The sequence below is a fragment of the Ceratosolen solmsi genome, unplaced genomic scaffold, assembly GCF_000503995.2.
Source record: "Ceratosolen solmsi marchali unplaced genomic scaffold, CerSol_1.0 scaffold29, whole genome shotgun sequence".
Lineage (NCBI taxonomy): Eukaryota > Metazoa > Arthropoda > Insecta > Hymenoptera > Agaonidae > Ceratosolen > Ceratosolen solmsi.
This window is the reverse complement of record NW_011948417.1, coordinates 10,772,409-10,795,240: the sequence shown is the minus strand read 5'-3', so window position 1 is coordinate 10,795,240 and position 22,832 is coordinate 10,772,409. Positions and strand designations below refer to the sequence as shown.

At 22.0% G+C, this 22,832-nt stretch overlaps 1 protein-coding gene across 1 annotated transcript; it reads right to left on the bottom strand.

Annotated features, from left to right (window-relative positions):
* Positions 1–1,427: 1,427 nt before the first annotated feature.
* LOC105359855 (type I inositol 3,4-bisphosphate 4-phosphatase) lies at positions 1,428–21,301 on the bottom strand. The gene is given in 16 exon segments (XM_011496575.1): positions 1,428–1,633; positions 1,856–2,123; positions 2,200–2,519; positions 3,203–3,420; positions 3,531–3,835; positions 4,237–4,753; positions 5,271–5,832; positions 7,730–7,913; positions 7,983–8,143; positions 8,233–8,319; positions 8,623–8,868; positions 13,247–13,592; positions 14,411–14,713; positions 15,356–15,511; positions 18,926–19,018; positions 21,139–21,301. Coding segments are annotated over 16 exon segments (4,017 nt in total). The 5' UTR covers positions 21,257–21,301; the 3' UTR covers positions 1,428–1,500.
* Between the last annotated feature and the right edge of the window lie 1,531 nt (positions 21,302–22,832).

Sequence of the window (22,832 nt, the reverse complement as noted above, 5' to 3'; positions counted from 1 at the left end):
GGCTTAACGTATACCTTGCAACGATCGCTTCACAACATCTACACAGGCTACGGCTTACACGGCGACGGATTCACGTACATATATTAAAACAGCTACAGGTTACAACCGCGACTGTTTAACATATATCTTACAACAGCGACGGCTTTACGTACATTAAAAACAGCTACAGCTGACATCATATCTTAAACAAAAAACATAAAACAGTTCACAAGGATTCACAATAGCCACAGATAATATTCATCTCGGCTTCAAGGAGCAATTGTTGGAACGTCACCTACACGTGACACTGCTCAATCACCATGTAAAAATCACTGAAGAAACTTCACAGATTTTATAATCATTTTACAATATTAACATTAACACCATTTATAATCATATTGTATTCAAGAAATAAATAGAAAATCAAAATACACTGTGTGTTGAATTGAAAAATTGCGTCTGCCTTCTCCACTTGTCAGCAATCCCCCCCCCCCCAACATCATTGGGTGGTTCATATTCTAATCCCAGACATCATGTTACATCTTGCTGTTCTTCATTTAAACATTATTACTCAAATAAATTAATAAATAATAGTCTACACAAATTAGATTTATTATACAAAACTTTTATGTAATTACTTATTTAAAGTAAATATTCATTACATACTTTACATATATTTATCAATTATAATGAATGCAATTATTAAATTACTCTACTAAAGAATTAATTAATAAAAATTTGAAAAACATGTATGTATACTTGCAGTGAATTTTGTAATACTTAGTTTAAACAGTAAACTAATATAAATATTGTGTATAAGTATATTTTTTATTTATACATATTACATGATTGTTTAAAATATTAATAAAAACAATGAAATGTGTGCAATGTATTGTGTACGTTTTTATTATGAAAATTTTTTTTTTCGTAAAAACTGTAAGTAGTCGTTAATTTAAATTAATCAATATTTGAATAACAATTTTGAATTCTTATTATAATGAGTTTATTTAATTATGCAAATGCATTTATTAAAATTTTATTCTAAAATATGTTTTAATTTTAATTTTAACAATTACAATTTTTTATCAAATTGTGAAAGAATATTTTTAAGTAGTATTACAATGTGATTTAATTTTGTAATTTATAAATTCTAAATAATAGTAATACTTTATATATTTGTATGTTGAATATATTATAATTAAATTTTTGTTTGCCCAATTACAATACTTATATAATTTATATGTTTAATTATTGTAATTTTGAAAATAAATTACAAATACCATAGTACTGTACAATTTTATATAATTAATAATTAATTTAAGCATTTACTATCATTCCAATATTTTGTATTTTATAGAAAAAGATAATAATAAAATCTGCTATATAAACTGCACATAATTTATAATTGTCTATCTCACAATATATCAATATGTAACACATATTTGTAAACTACATAATACATTTCCATATCAGAAAATTAAACTGTACAAGATATTAAAATATGTTTATTCAGTAGTAGAATTAAGTTTGTGCAGAACCATATGTGCCAGTTGGAGGTCGATATAGTTTCGGAAGTGTCATAATTTGTAAGCTATTGAATGCATATTTCTTTATACCAATATTTTTCCATGTATTTTCTCTTCGACATCCTTCACTATAAAAATGTAAATAAACAATTATTAAAATTAAAATTGAGAACTTCAATCCTATATTATTTAATTTTATTTTAATGAAGTTACTATCAAAATAGCTAATTGCTTATTTTCAAAGAATATGGATTTGTAAATATTTTTCGTTTACTATGAAAGAATAATTATATTTAACTGACATTTTTCTTATTAAATTAATTAAATTGAATTAAACTAAATAAACTTACCTTCGCATACAGTCAAGTGCCTTTGACACTTCATGTTCTGCAAGATGATATTCTGTTGCAAGAATGTTTACTTGTTCTAATGTAATAGACATTCCAGTGCGATCTTTTGCACTTTTACAACTAGTAAATCTTAAACCTCGCATGCGTCTACAAATTTGTGAAGATAGTTGTAAAATTTCAACATTTTTATTTACTTTAACTTGAACACAAGCTTTTAGATTTGTCATCAATTCAATTAATGTTTGATTCAAGCCTGATTGAGCTCCAACTAAAACGGAAAATAAATATAAAATATTAGAATTTTTTAATTTTATGTGAGTTTTTTAATTACAGCATATAATTACATCTAGTAGAAACAAATTCTGTTGGAAGATTCAGTTTTTTAAATCTCAAATAATATTCATTTAATCGATCAAAATTATCCACGTTACTTTTTTCTTGAGGTTTCGTAATTCCAAGACTTTCTGCTAAAGAAGCCATTTCATTGATTCCAATGTTAAAAAATACAGGAGTTACTGTAAAGGAAAGAGTTTGTTTAATCGAAGGAATTAATGGGAATAAGGAATATATGGCATCTGGTACTGGAAGAAGTACTGTTAATGCTGTTCTTGATCCAATTACTCTAGGCAATGGAAATCTTGTATTATGCTTTCCGTCATTTTGACTAAAAATAATAAAAAATTAAATATTTTGAATAATATTATATGTACTATATTATCCTAATATTGAATTCATAATTCTTATTTTGTTTGATTTTATAATAATATATATGTATAAATCTATATATATATATATAAATATCTGTATACAATATATATACACATGTTGGTGCTACCAAGTTTTAATTTAAGGAAAATATATTAAAACTTGAATCTCAAGAATCATAGGTGTTGGAACTAATACAAAATTTTATTCACTATAAATAGTATAACTAATATAAATAATACAATACAACAGGTATCGATAACAAATGCGAGCGTGAAACTTTGATACGTCTGTACTAATACACCTTTTCCATTTGTTTTTAATCATATGTTTTTTAGGATTGTGTTTGTAAATTTTGTAATAAGCTGCAGGAAAATAATAAAAGGATTTACTTCAGATATTGCATTTATATTAATTTTAAAAATTTAAGAAATTCATGGTTGTAGCGAAATTTGAAAATGAAAGCGAAAATGTTCGGTGTAATTTAAAATAATTATTCACAATAGATCTAACTGCTATAAAACAACAATTATTGCCAAATATTATATTAATATTAATATTTTTATTATCCCAACAACTATAATTAATTCTTTGTGACAAATATGGCTAAATAAATTAAATATGTTATTTAAATTTGTATACCTTGTATGGATTTCATTTCTTGATAGTTTAAATGTGACTGTATGCATATCTTCTATAGCAACAGCCATGTCTCCCCACATATCAATTTCATCTCCATAGTAACTTAATAAACCTTCAAAAGAGATCAGGGGACCAAGTGTTGTTAAAATTAATAAAAATATTGGATCTGGTCTTTGACACCAAAGTTTTGCCATCAGACCAGATACTAATGCTGTCAGCTAAAACAAGAAAATTAATCCTATTTATTATATCAATACAATTTATATTTTCTTATAATATTATTTCAATTTGTTCATAAAACAGTTGTTAGAATATTAATAACATTTACCGCTTGACTGAAGCATACATCACGTCTATAACGGACGTTACAAATACGATAGGCGGTTTTAGAATCTTCTTGTACTCTAAAAACCGAATGAGTGAGCCGTGCAGTTTTCAGTAAACCATCCATTGCTTGACGAAGTTTCTTCATGCTAGGTCTTAATTCACTAGTCCAGTCAACAATTGATGCAAAATCTAAACCTTCTGTAAATTTATTTCTCGAACTTGAATTCTCTTTTATTACGCGTGTCATGGAACTCATAGCTTGACACACTGTATTAGAGGATGCATTACAATAAAATAGAGTGATTCCTATTTAAAAAGGGCATTTGTAACGATAATGAATCAAAACATGTAAAAATAAAAATAAATAATTTGAAGTATATAAATATAAAAAAAAAACTAAAAAAATAAGGAAAAGGAATATAAGGAAACTAAAAAAATTAATTATTTATTTGCAAAGAAAATTTTACTCTACTATCCGAAATAATTTTTGTATAAAACTCGAAAAATATTTTACAACTGGATTCAAATATAATTAAAATATAAATTAATGTTAAAATATATATTCAATATATATATATATATATGTTTGTATATTTAATGAAAGTTTACTAGCTGAAAACATTAAATTATTTAGTATTTAAATCTTGTAATTTTTATGAATTAACTTTATTTACAGATTATAAAATATTTTAAGATATTTTATATACCTTCTTTTGTTTTATTCATTGCTGAATTTTGTTTACCAACATTAGTATTACTTTGTTCTACATCATTATCTAATAGCTTAGTTGTTTCTTCATTTTTAATACCATTTTTTTGTCGTTTAGTTACAATAGATGTGGCATTAGTTCTATTATATTCTAGGTAATTCTTTAAACTTTGATTCCTATCTAAATAATTTTTATTGCGTAGTCTTATTGCTGGACTAGTACATCGCCCACATAGAAACTTTACTTTTGATATAAGACACATAACACTTGCTTCAATATTTAACTGAATTAAATCCCATGGTTCAGGTTCATCTGTTGGTTTATAGTAGTTTGCAGAAGGAGAATTGCACATCTTTTGTGTATCAAGGAAACGCTTACTCAAATCTATATTATTGATATGATTTAAATCAGGTTTTTCTTCATCTTCCTTCATATGATTATTGTTATCTTCGAGTTTGCAATTCTGTTTGTTAACATTTTCAGTCATTTTACATTTATCCAATTCATTTTCAACCTGAAATTATATTTTATGATAATAAAACAGTTTTTTGTTATTATATTCTAATAGACGATAAGTTGAAGAGTGACTCGTTTGTAATAAATATTTAGAATATTTAAAGAAAATCAAATGATTTTTTATTGAATAAAGAACATTACCTTTCTAAACACATGAATTTCTATAAAAATATTATTATAATACATGCATAGATATTTTTATTATAAATGAAAAAAATTATTATAAGCACAATGCAAATGCTCCATTATAAGTATAAATTACTAACAATTTGAAATGTTGTCAATAAATATAATTTATAAAAATAATATAAAATTTCTGAAAAATATGAATGTGGACAAAATATTGATTATTAAAAATTAAATACAAATCAAAATATGTATGTATTGCATTGTATGTACATATTTACATTTAACACATTCTGAAATGACACATACATATATATCAATATTCATTTCTAATGAATAATGATGATTAATTGTACAAATAAAATCTAAAAAATATTACTTGGATTTACCTCTGGAAATATCACAAAATTTTCATTAGTTTGCTGGTCATGTATATTACGATTAATTTTATTTTTTACAGTAAAGCTTACATATTTATTTTTAGAACTTTCCTTTTCCCATATCGCTTGTACATATTGTGGAGTATCTGGTGTAATAAAATCATCGAAATCAGGACTTTTAAGATCAAAATTAAGTTGTTGGGTAATTCTTTTAAAAGGCGATAATGGCTTATTAGTGTCAAAATTAAGTGTAAAGGAGACTTCATTATTGATAATCTCTGATGCCTTCGATACTTTATGTTCTTCTAAAAAGGCTAAAGCCTCTTCAATTAATCCAGGATCCCAAAGACTAAGTAATGTTCGAGTTTTAGAGATCATTTCCTCACATATTGATAGCATACCGGTTGGTTCTTTATCTTTAGCTAATTTCATAAGAGATTGCATTGCTTTAACTACATCACTGCGCAGTTGTTTAATGGTTTGAATTGCATCATATAACATTAAAATTTTCGAATTTCCTTGATAGATTTGGATGCCTTGTATCAGAGATTCTTTAAGTGTTTGCACTAATCTATGCATGAAAATATAAACAAATATTTGTTAATAATAGTATTTTTAATCAAATTTTAATAAAATTTAAAAAATAAAAAAAAATTAAAAACCATCTTTTACTCATTAAGTGCAATTATGCTTGATTTTATAAATAAAATTGTATATAAAAATATTCTATAAAAATACAACTTTTCTAACTTTTTGCATGGATTCCTTTTACTCTATACTGTTTGTTACAAGGTATACTAGGTACATACACAGAGCATTTGCAATTATAAAAAAATATATGTTTTTATAACTTAACTTAATAGAAGAAATAAATTTAGTTACGGATCATGAGAAAAAAAAGTCAACAATAATTCTCCTATCTAAATTAGAAAAAAATGAATTTGAAAAGTCTAAATTTGCAAGCTGGCATTCAAATATAACAGCTTAAATTGGTTTTATTAATTGTAAAAATATGATATCAATGTAGTATATATGTCAAGTAGTCCTAATGTTAGGAGACTCATTGAACTTTTTTTTAGCCATAATGCTTGTAAACTACTATATAATATTAATTATGAAACATGATATACTATGGCATTATATTTGGAATTGCATAGAACTCTTCCTTTATTTATTTTTAAAATTTTAAATACATCTGTCTAAAAATTAAATACTTTAAACTATTAGAAATTAAATTGTAGTAAACTTTATAAACTTATATACTACTTATTATAATTATAATTCTAATTGTGAGGTATTTTATCTATAAAAATAGTTTTTATTGTAACTAAAATTTTAAGCAAACACATTTTTTTACAATCATGTACAACAAAAAGAACGTCTAGTTGGTTTATAAACTTAATAGTGCTACACGAAATAAAGGTTCTGTATAAAGTACATCGGTTAAATAATGAAATTGTAGAGTTAAGTATTTTAAAACTAATCTTAAATTTATCTTATTCTTTCTTCTCTGCTAAAAAATGCTAAAGAGCGTTAATTTTTAAACAACTATTGGTTAAATTATACATAAAAGAAATTGAATTTGACACACACAAGTGTAATATTCTCTAGGCATTATAAAGTATTAAAATCTATGATCAACTCTAATTATGAAGTAATATTCTTATTATAAATTTAAAAATTAATTAAACTGATAAAGTAGTGCAAACTAGCAAAAAAGAATAGTGCAGTAATAATATGAATAAATTTGAACTAGAAATTTTAAGTGAATGATAATCCCTGAAGATCAAGAACATTGCAAACGTCAATACATGGTCTACTTTTATTAATTTTCCCAAGAACGATAATGGTGAAAAATCGGCAGTTTAAAGCGAGAAAAAAATTGGTACCTTTAAGATCATCATCTGAGTTTTCATAGGGTTTATTAGTGTTTTTTCGTTTATAGCCATAGAAAACAATAAAAATTAGCCCGCACTGAATGGTAAGAGCTAATAGTATTGGTTTTTCTGTGATTTAATTATACAACTTTATTAAATATTCTAATTGATTAACCTATCATAAAATATGAATAAGAAAACATTCTCTTTTCTTTAAAGTGATTGTTATTCAGTATTCATTGCTATATGAAGATATGGTACCTCGTAAAACACAGAATTTAACAATTTAATTGACTGGCTAAATATCACATACTAATATTCACTATATATGTATATGAATATGTAATGCTAATACAAGATTTTTGTGCATATTTTATTCATTTATTGTACTAACTTTGACAGTAATCTGACAGTAATTTGCGATTCGAAAGAAAAGAAACGATAGACAGTTTATTAAAAGCAAGTTCGTAATTTGTAAACTAAGAAATTTCATTATTTTCATATACTTTGAAGATTTTTAAATTGAATAAGAACTAATTAAAATAAAAGATTGAAAAAGAATGAATTACAATATAAATATTTATGTTTTACCTTAGAAGTCCACCGGTTTTACTTTTATGAGAATGAGCAGTAAATGCCCCAACACTAATAAAATCATATAAACCAGATTTATTTAACGTATCATTATGAACCCACATTCTTTGAAAATGTAAATTCAGAGGTGCAAATTCTAATGATCTATCATTCTTTCGCGATGACTGTTTAAAATAACTTCCTAAAATGTAATTTTTTATGAATAAATTAAATTATATTTTTATATTTCGTTTATAGCAACAATATTTACCTTTAAATGCGGCTAAATTTTCTTTTGCTTGAGAATATAAGTGTAACAGATGTAAGTGTCGATCTAAAAGTTCAATTTGTTTAGTATGCCAAGGTTCTCGCAATTCACCCATTCCAGCAACTTCTTGCAAAAGTTCCTTTTCTTCTTGAATCCAAATTCCTCTTTAATTTTTTAATATAATTCTTTATCAGTAAGTATTTATTTTAATTAATTTATAAAAATATTAATTTGAACAAATAAATCAACGTACAACAATTGTTGTGGAAACTGGTAGCATAACTTGCTTTCAGCCATTATTTCATAAACGCAAATATCACCACCCAAACCAGAATGAAATCTACATATATTAAAAACAATATTTTATTTTAAAAAATAAGATTGAAAATGTATCATTTCATAAAAACGTGTTATAATAATGTACTTATAAAATATTATATCAAATATATTTGTAAAATTTAATTCAGAAAATATATTTTTATTCTGTTTATTTGTTAGAATTCAGGCAGATCTCATTCGATACTATCAATATTTTTAATACTAAATTAATTACATTGTATTATTTATTCCTTTTCTTTAAGAAATGAGTAGTCTATACGTTTGTCACTTGTATAATATGGAAGTTTTATCCAAATAAATATACCTGTATGTTTGGATATGAGAATTAGCAAATAGCAGTTTTAATTGTCCTTGATGAGGAAGCTTTATTTTTGTACCTAATCTTGAAGGAAGTGATTGCGAACGTCTATGACAATACAATTTATTTGACATATTTTTGGATGGTGTACTTTCAGTACTATTTCCTTTATCCTCGGTTTCTAAATTCCAAGCATTAATGGTTAAAAAGCCTGCAGTTATGTCCTTTGAAGATTTTAAGGGTATTCTCAATCTGAAATTGTCATATAACAATTAATTAAATGTATTATATAATTTTACAATTACATATAAATGAAGAAAAATGCAGAAAAATCATACGATCTTTTAAAATTGTCTTACTGCATTATTTTATCATCGATATATATTTTTATATCTTTATTTATCATTGTTTGCTTTACAAGTCTACATTTTTTTTAAGTGTACATTTTCCTTTACACTTTCATAATATATACTCGACTATATTTATTCCTTTATTTACGTGCTTCTTGATGATATTTATATCTCACTATTATTATCAATTTTTGTATCGGAGAAAAGAGATCAACATCACAATCGAATAGAAAAGAATGGAGTTCACAATATTTTTAAAGCATGTACCTTTTAGATTAGTGTGTGCATTTTTAAATATAGCAATTATTAATTATTTATTATTTTTTCTCTTCGAACAATATCCTTGTCATTTTTTTTATTTACGCAATAAAACTCATGGGGCAAGATAGAAAATAAATGGCTTTACATAAAATTTTCATCGCTTTTTCAAAGATGCGAATGTTTTTATTTGCTACTGCTCTATTTGTACTTTATGGTACTAGTAATCTTTGAACATCATTTTGAACGTAAATAGTATCTGAACACTATTGTTAATACTGCTTCTACCATCGATAAATAACTCTGGTATTATCATAAGTTACCACATTTCATATTATTGACACTGTCAAGTATTCCAACTTTTTTTTTGCCTATGTTTCATGAGAAGTCTAATATTAAATCTCTATAGAAAGTTTGCCTAGATAATCTTCGAAAACTCATTTAGTAATACAGTAATATATTGGGTTATCAAATATTAATATACGTTAATAATTTATATCTCAGCATTTTCAAACCCTACCATTAGTATTAACTGAAATAGTTCATTGGGATTCATATTGGCTACTGCCATCTATTTCACTATTGTAATATATAGCTTAGTTTTTTAATTATTAAATAATAACTGTCAATATATAGAATATTAATGTTCAAGCAATTTCTGTTTATGGTCTGGAACTTTTACACTTATAAACATTCTTTCATATTATTTAAAATTTTCTATTTTATTTAAAAGCATTACTGTTATTTTGTACTTGCCACTGTTATTTCATTCTCCTGCTCCTTCTCTCCATGTTACAATTATTTATATTACATATATTTACTTAACACTAATAATTTTTTAATTTCTTAGAAATTTTGTTTATTATACTAATAATTTTCTTACATTGACAATAATTAAATTATTTCATCATGTTTGTTTGTATCATAATTTTTTTTATTTTATTCAAGCCCAATTATTTTCTGTCTTATAGAGGCAATTTTCCAATTCATATAAAACGACATAGTAGTTTATATTAAACGGTAAGTTTGTTTTTCTCTTGTCTCATGCATATTGGTAAACTCTGTTGATTATAAAATTTATATTTATGATGGATTTAATTATAATGATCACGTAAATATATAATTTTATACCTTACTTCTACTATTATTAATTTTTATTAGTCATATATTTATATTGAAATTTAAATTACATTCTTATATTATTTTAATTCAGAACTATACCTTTAAATTAAAAACAAAAGATTGCTCTTTTAAGCTACCCACTAAATCACAAAAAAATGTTATACTTATACTTATATATATAATTTAAGCTTTATAAATATTATTAAATAGTAATTTGGTATAATTTTCAAATATATTTCTATTTCGATATTATAAATATTTAGTTTTAAATTACCGAATTAACTATTCATATACATTATGAAAATTGTTTAATATAATGAAAAATGAAAAAAGCAATAGTAAAAATTGTTAGATGCAACATTTATCAAAAATATAAAAGTTTATATATATGTGAAGAAGTATTTCTCCAAAAAAATAGATGGATTAACATTGAAATTTTTGGAAATATCGATGAAAGTTATGTAAAGATTAAATAGGTATACTATAGTCCATGGCATATCTAAAATAGCATAAAAGAATTTAATTTATTGACCTTAAATAAAAAATTAATTCCAGGACAATCTATAATGATTTATAATTTTCTGTATTATAATTTTCCTTCCGTTATATTTTATTTATTTGGATTTACATCAATTTTTAAATAAATTAGTGTTGTAACATTTTCATCAACATCATCAATGTTATCAACTATTTAAGTCTTAAAAATTAAAATTGTTTTCTTAACTATTATATCAACTGTAAATCATAATTATAAATTGAACATACTAGAAAATTGGAATCAAGGTGTGAAAAATAAAAGAACAGATGATTTTGGATATGGTGTATGTAAAATTTTGAAACACAAATTTTTCATAAATTTATATAACATTATGTATGGAGTACTGAAAATATATGTTGTTTATAAAATTAAATATGTTACAGAATTAAAAACTAATTTAGTAGCAATAAATCAAGAAAAACTTGATTAAAAAACAAAAATTAGTCGCTGGGTGAAATAATTATCGAAAACAGATAATTGAATAATCAATAATTTAATGATTTTTAATTATACATGTACATATCTTCAAGTCAACTCTTATTAACCATCTACTAGTCATTTCAGTTGTTAATCTAAATTTTCCGAGATATTCTTTTTTGCACGAGTTCAATTATCTATACAAACAAATAGTTTTTATTCCTCAAAAAACAAAAATTTTTAAAGAGATGTTAGAATTAATAGTAATTATATAATACACGATCATTACTGCTTTATTATATTATTACTAATGGATATAGATACAATACATTTTTATTACTTTGTGAGTTGATATAAGAAGCTAATGTAACTAATACAAATTCTACGGGAAATAGAAATTTTTATATTAATATAAAAAGAATATGTTGTTGATAAAATATATAATTCTATAAATGACTTGCAAAATATTAATAATTATTGAATCTTTATATATGATCTGATTTGTATGAAATATGAAAATAATACTATATATATATATATATATATATATATATATGTATATAAACAAGTGCTACCTAATATAAAAAAGATGATATACTAATTTTTTATTTTTGCATAATTAATATATTTATGATTAATTTCTGTACGTCATATTCAGATAAAAAAATATAAAAATCTTTGTATACAAAACATGGACATTAATAAAATATTCTAAAAAGTACGTATTTTTATTTTCGGAAAAAAATATCGTTGTATACATTTTTTTTCATAAAAAGTATTAGGTATTTATGTTCGACTTAACATACAATAAAATTAATTTAGTGTAGAAAAATGAGCCATTTTATTTTTTAATGAATCTTTCATATATCTTTGACGCTGTTCATAATAAAATTGTATATCAATTGTAAAAATATTGTTTCTTTAGCGGTTAAACAATTTTTTTAGCATATTATTATTAATTAATATATTGATAAGATGCTTCTTTATTAAATTATGAGATTTAATAATAATTAAAATAGAAAAAAATAATTATAAAAAAATATGAGACACTATTGAAATAATATAGTAAGGTTTTTTGGTTAAATATTTTATGAAAAAATTTCCTTGACAAATAAAAAAAATATTTTATATGTCAAAAATGATAAACACTATTTCTTTTATTAAATTAAATTTTTTTCTAAGATTCTGAGGTCTGCGTTTTATAAAGTAAAAATAAAATTTAAAAATTTGAATGAAATAAAGATACCATGTTGATAAATACATAAATATTATAAATTGAACATGCATAACAAATAGTAATATGATAAAAAAATTATACAATTGCATATATAGGATTCAAATTTATTTAATTTTTAAATTTTTTATATTTACTAATCATAATAAGATTTTTCACTTGAAAAAATTTAATATTTCGAAATTGATAATTTTTATTTAAAGTTACGTATTTTTGTAAATTGAAAATTAGTTTTTGTTCTTTAAATAAAAATAAGTCATAGATTGTTTTTAACGTTTATTTTTGTAAAATGTTAATAAAAGGTAGATTATATTTTTGTCAACTGGTTTTTCTAAATAATTAAGGACATTTATATTTGTCAAATGGAGGATATCACTTAAAAAAAAATTAAACATAATACATTTTTCTTTTTTTATATGTGATTGTCAAAACGTCTGTTTTGATCCTTTTATTGTGCTGTTTTGAAGTAGATAAATTCTACTATCAAATTTTATACTGCTCGTATGACACGTGATGAATAAGTATTAAAATTAAATTTTGCTTTAGTGAAAGTAGTATATATATATATGTTGTATCACAGTAGATTAAAAATTTTAATAAAATAGAAATTAAAAATTAGTTGTCAAATAGATTTTAAATAAAATTTTATTAGGTGACTGATTTATTTTAAATTTATATAGGTTTGTCGTAGAATTGTTGCAAAAAACAGACCTTGGCATATCTTGAATAGCACTGAATGTCACGAGAGCACTGCCAATCGGTGTAGATGTTTGGCTCACACGCTCCCTCACATCGTATGCCGTTATGCGCAAGCAAGAATCGGTACTGATACCATCACTTGTCCGAAAGCTAACTGTCTTTAGAAAACCTGGATTACTGCTTCGCTCCACAATTTCTGTACGTGTATATTTCACCCAAGTTTTAGAGTGACAAGTTTGAACTTCTATTTCCAAAACGGCGTTGGGAGGTCGACCATGACCATCGCATAATAGATTGTCGCATGCAAGTGATATCTCACAAATGGGAATCTCTGCAGGATCTATTGAAATTATTTATTGTGTATTGGTTAATATTTATGAAATTTGTCATACTAATGATTTCATACATTATTAAAAGTTGACAATTAACTATTAAAATATATTCTTCATTAATTTTGGATAAAATTGCTTAAAAACAAATTTTTTTTTTTAAATTATCTGATTATATATTTTCAATATATTAAAGGAGAAAAATATAAATTTTTTATATGCACTTAATTAATTCCATAGATTTTTAATTCTTTTCTATAAGTATTTAAATTTTTTTATAAAATATGCTACTTCTTACAATTCAACAAGTTGAAAAAAAGATTCAAATTATGAAAAATGTCTAAAGTTACTATTTTTGTGCGACTTTAACAATTTGCTTAAATGCAAAGATAAATTTTTGAACAGTTGTAGGGTATACATAAAATTGATGAATGAAAAGAATTTTTTTTTAATAGATTCTTATTTTATTTAAATTTTAAATGGTTTTCAAATTAAAAGTTGTTTATCAAAAAATAAAAATCAAGTTTAAGATAAATTTGATTACAGTCACATGTATATAAAAGCTTAGACCGTTTTTGAATTGCTAAATTAGAATACAAAAAATGTAGAAAAGTGTTTGAATATGTGGGCTTAAGTTACACTTTTGAATATTTAATAAAATTAATACAAATTGAATTATCTATATTCAATTTTTATATAAGAAAGAAAATGATTTTTAAATATTTTTTTTATTTAATAAAGATATTTATAAATAATTTATACCAATATAATAAAATTATATAATATTTATGTATATGTAAAAAATATATATTAAACAAATAATTCTTTTTATGTATAAAGTAAATATTTTCAATAAAACCATCTGCAATTCCTACTTTAATGTATAATTTCTTTTAAATATTATGCAAACCGTGTACATTTTTAAACTTTAAAAAAATTAATAACAAACCTGCCGTAATACCACATTTTACTCGTAACATCTGGATGTCTGTGTCATAATTATGATTAACTGACGTTTCTATTCGTTGTCTCAGTGCCAATAGTTGACTTCGCATGAACTCATAACTAGCTAAATGCAGAGCTTGCAGCCAGCTGTCTCTATCTTCTAAAGAATTTGCGCCAAGTTGTTGATAGATACCACCGACAAATACTATTGAATTCCATTTAAATATTCTCTTTTGTCAATCTTAATTTATTGATAATTAGTGATAATTTTTCGTATAAGTTATTTATTTATCAAGAATATAATGATGAGCATAGTATAGAAGAATGATATTTATTATATTATAATCCTTATGTTTCGTTACGTTAAGAATAATTTATTTATATTTCTTAATTTTTATAAGAATTCCTTTTTCCAAATTTGTGTTCAATTAAAAAAAAAACTATAAAAATATATCTTCTGAAAATTTTATACAAAAAATCATGTTTTATTTGTAGTTTATAACTAAAGAATTTTTCAAAATTATAAAAAATAATTTTTTTATAATTATTTATTTAAAATATTTAAATTTAATTTAGTTCGTTTAAATATTAAAATATCAATAGCTATTAAAATTTTGCTTTTGCTGTACAATATATAAAACTCAAAATACTGTATAAAACATATATTATTAAATTATATTATTAAACATTAATTAATTATATTGAAATTATTGGATCAATAAAAACTTAAAAAGTTCCAAAAATTTGTCTGATGCTATTTTTTTGTTGACCACAATTATTAAACATTTTTTATTTATTAATGATAATTAATTGTATTTTAACGAAATGTTTTAATAAAATATCTTACCTATACTAAATCCATAGGGAATCTGATTAGTTTGCTGTTCAACGCGAATAGAGAACTGCTCAAGTATGATAACACCAACTGGCTCAGACCATTGTTCTTTTGACTTGAAATAAAATAAGAGATTTCCCCGCAATCTGCACCATCTCTCAAGACTTACTGCGAGCAAGAGCATTCAAATTATTGATTATATTCAAACACCTAATGAAACTCACATAGTGTTTAACGTTAAGTATATAGTACTAAGGTGAAGAAGATAAATGATAATACCAATTCTTTATTGTTATATATTTTCATATAGAAAAAAGATATTAGCTTTGATATAAATAATATAAATAGAATAAGAATGTTAAATTACAATACAAACAAGAGAACAAAGGGAAAAAATACTGGAAAAGAAGCTGAAAAATTTTAGAAATAAACTTTCTTTACCAGACATTTAATTTAATAGAAAAGAACATTTATAAAACATTTTGACTATAATTTACATTGGATGTATAATTTATATTAGAAGGAATTTTGTAAATAATATTTATCATAAATTAGATAAACTATAATAATTATATAAGTGTATTCTTAACTTTTATTTTAAACTTTATTCATTTATTCTCTAGAGCAATTTAAATATTAAAAATCATGTAATTGCGTTTGTGATATGTTCATATAAAATTTTCTGTTCTTTATATGTAACTATAATAGAATAAAATAAAAATTGTGACTTTAAATATATTTGATATTTTTTAAGAATAGAGATTTATATGTATATATAAAAATAAGTTAAAAATAACTAATTATGTAAAATTTTGAAATTTTAAGTTTTATAAAGCCTGATTGACTCTCCCATAAACTTAACAAAACTAAACATTTTATAATATAACTTAAATATTTCGTCAATTTTATAACCATGAATATTTGTATATGATTTTATTTCTTTTCATATGTTAATGAAATAATCAAATGAAGTAATACCAGAATTACTATTTATTGAAAGTACATTTAAATATTGTTAATTTTGAGGATAAACATAACTATATTAACTATTTATTTTTAATTTATCAATTTATTTTATAATAATTATCATTAAATAAAAATATAACAATCTATTACACTTTTCCAAACGTACATATAGGAGTAGAGATTCGAATTTTAAATTAATCAATCAAAACATTACACATAAATTAAATATAAAAATATTAAAATTTTTTTCATAATCTGATTGAATATTCCATGTATCGTAATAGTTGATTAGAATATTATATTAAAAAGATTCTGATTTATTTTGTAATTGAATATAAATAAAACTTATACAAAATGTATGATATTCACACAATTGATTCCAAAACTATTATTTTTTCGTACAGATATAAATAGTTTTACATAATATATAGGTATGTTTATCAATATATAGATTTATAATATATTATAACAAGCTAAATAAAAACATATAAAAATACTGCTTTAATAACTTTTAAAAATATAGTTTTTATTAATTTGATAATATAATTTGAATTATTTTTAATGAAAATAATATATACGCGTATTATTAATTTAAGGTCAATTACTTTCCACATATATTCATACTAAATTGCACGTTCAAATTAAATTATATGAAAGAAAATTTGTTCTACAAATACAATAATATGTTCAGACTTTTAACAATAATTAATATATGTAAAATAATAAAAAACTTTATATTTAGTGTAATTTTTACAAAAGACTTGCAATGTTCAGATTCCTTTGATATATTGACATATCTATTATAATGTTATGACTGAAAATTCACAAAATAAAGATATTTTTATAAAAACTATTTTAAAGTATAATCAAATTATAATCAAATTTTTTTCAGAAAAATTTTTTGAATAGTGTTCTAATAAGGTTAATACTTGCATGCAAATTAATTAAATTTCAAACTAAAGTAAATCGTGTTATAAACAAATGTAAATACCTTCTAATACATGTGTTAGCATTAATCTAAAGAGTTTCTAACTATTAAATAAATGATAAGCTATATGACATAATAATCGAGTTGATATTTGTCGATATAAATTAATTTGCTGGCTACCATACGGGTAGTGCATAGAGTAATTTTATTAAGCTGGCACAGTACCAATTTAATTTTGTCATGTATATCAATGTGCATATATATATATATTTATACCATTATAATATATTTATTTATAATATGATTTATTTATATATATAATACTATAATATATTTTCTAAAAAATTTGCCAAATTGGATGTAATATTTTTTGCATAATAAACTGTTAAAAAATTTTTAGAGATTAAATAAATATTTGAATTATACTCGTAGGTTTTTTAATTATTTTTATTACAAATTATAAAAATACATAGAAATCGTGGAATATGCAAGAAATGTATAAAATATTTGTGATACATATTTGAACATTTTTTACATTGACTAAAAAACTATAATCAGTTCATAAATGATTACTACACAGATAATTCTGTTTAAAAATTTCTTAAATTATTCTCAACATTAACTGACTATAATTGGTTTTAAAATAAAGCGACCTAATTATTATTTTTATTACAATAAATAATTATTCAAATAAAATTCATTTCACTATTATTTATTATAAAAGTATCTATAATAATAGTATATAATTTATAATAATATATAATAATTTTTAAAGTATGAAGTATAAAGTATAAGCTTTAAAGATGTTTTTATAAGTTTAAGAAAAAATGAATTACTAATTGACTTTTAAAAAACGATCATTAATAATCTTATTGATCTTTTATTTTTAATTAAATTTCATACATTTTTTAAAACTTTTCATTACATTATTTATAAAAAAAAGATCTATAAAGATGTTATAACTAAATGCAGTATTCTTACTCTATTTACTTTTATTATTTAGTATTTAGTGTCGGCAAATTTCTTAAAGTGCATTATTTATATTTCATAATAACAGCGCTCCTCACATTTTGTTAATAAAGTTCACAGTCTTATAATCTTGAGGTAAAAATTTCATTCATTTATTGATTTTGATAATGTATTTTTATATTTTAAAAAATAAAATAAAATAAACTAGGAACTATTGATGGTATTATTTTTTCGTAAATACGGCAACAATAATGTATTAGAAAATATACTTAAAAATATGTTAGTGAAAGTACTATGAAAAGAATAAATTTATTACACTAAAACATTTCTCTCAGAGAGTTTAAATAATTTTAGACACTAAAATTTGAATGTTTTATACTTTACTCTCTTCTAAAAAAAATCAATTTTATATTGCAAATGGATTTTCCATCTTATATAATTAAAATTATTAATTAATATTAAATGGCAATTAAATATCTGTAAATAAAACAGTTTAAGGAATTATTTTTTAGCTGTCAATTAGTCTTATTTTACTGTAAAAACTGTTGTTTTATAAAACGTTTAAGATTTTTTAAATTTTTGTCTTGGTTATTACTGATTTTTTCCATTGAATTATTTTAAAAAGACCATTTTTTATAAATATTTTAAAGAAAAATAAAACAATAAAACTTTTTGAAAGTAATGTTCAAGTTGAAACTGATAAATTCGATCGACGGTACCTTTACTCGTACTGGCTGAAACGCAACTGAAGTCTCGAAGTGTCTTATGTGTTTTTTCCTTTTGTTTTTTGCTGTCAAGTTTTTTATTTGTACCTGGAAATTTTATGGAGGTACTGATTGTTATTGGACATGCACCGTACGATAATGTATAAAATAACAAAGTTTAATTAATTTAAAGACTATTAAAAAATATGATTATACGAGTTCTCAAATTTATAGGTTAAAAGAATAAGAAAGTATTATCCAAAACATATATCAAGGTTAAGTTTTTTATAATTTACTACATACTAATTATAAAAATATTATGCTATTTATTACTTCTATAAATTCATATAAAATAACTAATAAGAGAAAATAAGATTATAATAAAATGAATTATTAGAATTGGTAATATTTTTTATGATTCTGAATATGAATTTCTCTGCAAAACTAATAAACCATTATAGATTTTTGTAGTAAATATATTAAATGAAATATAAATAATAATTTTTAACAAGTGATTACAAGTCTTAACGTTTTTTAGTTTTTTATTACAATTAAAATACAATACTGTTCCAAGAAACCACAGAATTTTAGTTTGTTACTATTAAGTTTTTCTTGTATTGTGAAATATTTAAAAATATTTAAATATTTTATAATCTACACTTAAACATCAAATAAATTAAGGGCACTTTATATAAATGAATGATTTTAGGTATTGAATGCTATCTCATATTATTTTATAAGAATGTAATACTAATGGATTATTACAGATCTACAAAAATAAATGTTAAATGTTTTTAAATTTAAATTGTTATAAATGTACATTAATTATCATAAAATATATATTAATAAAATTGTATAAGATATCAAGAACTGTTTTATATTGTACATATTTTTAATAATTATATGCAATATTTGAAATATATGGTTCTGATTCTGTGAAAATTTATAGAAAATATCCAAAGTTATTATGAGGTAATATGTTAGCATTAAGGGAAAATTTTAAAAAGATTATTCTAGCTTTTTATATAATATCAAAATGATTATTTAACAATATTTTTAAAACAATGAAGAAGACTATTTTGATAGAATTGATATTAGAATATATACTTTACCATAAATGGTATATTTTTAACAGAAAACAGTTCTAAATGATAACATTCTTAAATATGTCCATTTGTAATTATAAAAATATGGAAATGTATAACATACATTTTACACTCTATTCTCTTAAATTTTTTTTACATTTTTTCCTTTAAAATTTTTTTAATGCAAACTTAAAACATTAAAATATTTGAGTAATATTTTCTTTATTGTTATTGTTTAAAGTATTTTAATTGAATAGTTTAATATAATTTTACATAAGTTACAAATCAATTAAAGTCTAATGTTTATACCTTCGTAAAAGTATCAATAATCTTGATTTGAACAATTATTAAAATTTTGTTTTACCCACGAAGTTGAATGATAAATATAAATTAAATTGGTTTTCCTAAATTCCTAAGCATTGCAGGTATAATTATGTACAATTTTTTTTGAAAGTAAACAAAGCTTGAATTTCTATTATAAATCATTATAAATATTATTATATATAATTTATCAATTTTTATAATTTTTTTCAAGTTTTAATATTTTAAATTTTCTATAATCAAGGTCCATAAAAATAAATGTCCATTTATATTTTTGTTGAATGATATAAAAATTTCATAAATATATCTAGAATATATATGTAAAATACCTATCACTTATATAAACGTATAAATTTATTGTTTATTCTATAAACAAATTTTTTAACAACTAAAATTATACTGCTTATTTTAAGCTCATTTTGCAGATAGAAAATATATGAAATTTAATTCATGCATGAAATATATACTAACACAGCTTTTCTAATTATTACAATTATAATAATTTTTAAAAATGAATAGATTTGATATAAATAATTAGGATAAATATATTTAACTAGATATTTTTTAAATAAATATCTAATATAGCACAGGTAATTTTCATCTAATTAATTAAGATTTTATTGAAATATTTTTTTTCACATTAAATACTTTAGAACTTATATTTAGAAATAATAAAAATATGAATATAAATATAATAGCATGCAGCTATTGTATAACCTAAAAACTGTACAATCTAGACTATTGGTAAAATAAAAAAAAATGAACGATGTAATATAAACATTATTAGAATTTTAATAGATATATCAAATAATAAAAACTTACTCTCTGTTCGACGAAAGAAGCTTTCTTGTCGTTCTCGTAGATAAAGTATACCTTCTTTTTCAAATTTTTGTGAAGGCTGAGTAGCCAGAGCCATTAACTCTTGCTTGTTAAACCTCATCTTTATAAAAATCACCAATTTATCTGTTATCTATAACATCTTTTGCTGACAAATTATCAATCAGTTTGATTTGATTCAAACGATATATTTATAAATCCATTTTTTAACCTAGTCTCATTATCTAAATTATATATTTACAGTATTATATGCTAATATTTTTGGAAAGTGAAATACTAATATATTTTTTATAATAATACTATATCTACATTTATACAAGATAATAATGTTATTAAATTTAATAATCTAATTTATAATTATATTTATAATAATTATATGTATCTTATTATATAATTAGCTTATGGTATCCTAATTGATATTAAATATTCTATACTATCAGAAATGATAAAATTTGTAAAAAATTTTATTTCAATATTAATCACATATAAAAAAAAATGTTTATTTAAGAGTCTAATTATTGAATAAAGAATTAATATCTTACATTTTATTGTAGAATGTCTGAAAATAAAAGCAAAATCATTGTTCCAACTTTATGTATAATTATCCAACATTCCCCTAATGAATTATTCACTGTCTTAATAATCAACAGAGATTTATCAATTACAAAATGTAACACTATTAAACAAATTCTACATATCTTTTTGTTTTATTAGTATTTGACTTCATTATACGCTTTGGCAGGTAACTGAATGTTTAAATGCATACGTATATTGGAATAGATTTTTACTAAATTTTTTCCGAATTATCTATTATCTCCATTAAAAAAAAAATCCGTATACGCCGACGAAGTAACTATATAACACGATTGTAAAAATATTGATAACTGTAAATGTGTATGATCAATAATAATTTATTTATAATTTAAAAATATTTGTAACATTAATTAGATACACTGCTAATACCTCAATATGAAGTAATAGAAACTAGAATTAAACCTGAATTACTGAAAAATGACTACTATCTATTAATATTAGATTGCCTTTGCGTTTTTGACTAGTGAGTAGCAACACATCGATTCATGATAGTTTTTCTATCTCTCTCTCTGTTTCATTTTTCCAGTCTAACCTACTGTATGTTTAACAACTTTTTTTTATATCGTAATGTAAAATAAAAAATTCTAATATTGTGTAGAAATTTTTAGTGCAATTTAATTTATAAAGTCATTTAAAAATGAATCTTTTTTCTTTTATTGTGTATTATAGTGACGTAATATCATAATGTCACAATATTTTATTTTAAATTATATTATTGTATACATTCAATTATTCTGTTGAGAATTAAAATAAAACATTATTTAGAAATGGTAGATTTATTTATACTTATTATTACAGTTTTTAAATCTTATTTATAATTTAATTACTTTTAGCTTTTAAGGTAAATTATGATTAAAATTTTAGTTTTCCACGATCTAATTTGTAGAATAACTATTTTTTTTTAAAGAAAGTTTTTTTTTAGACTGCTATACATATTTATATGTGTACGTAGCAGAAACAAATTTTTCTTTAAAATATTTTAAATCGTCAATTATTAAATTAATACATTTTAAAAACCTAATTTCTATTCCATAGAGATTAAGATGAAAAATTGAATTTTATTTGGGATTTAGAAGATCTACTGT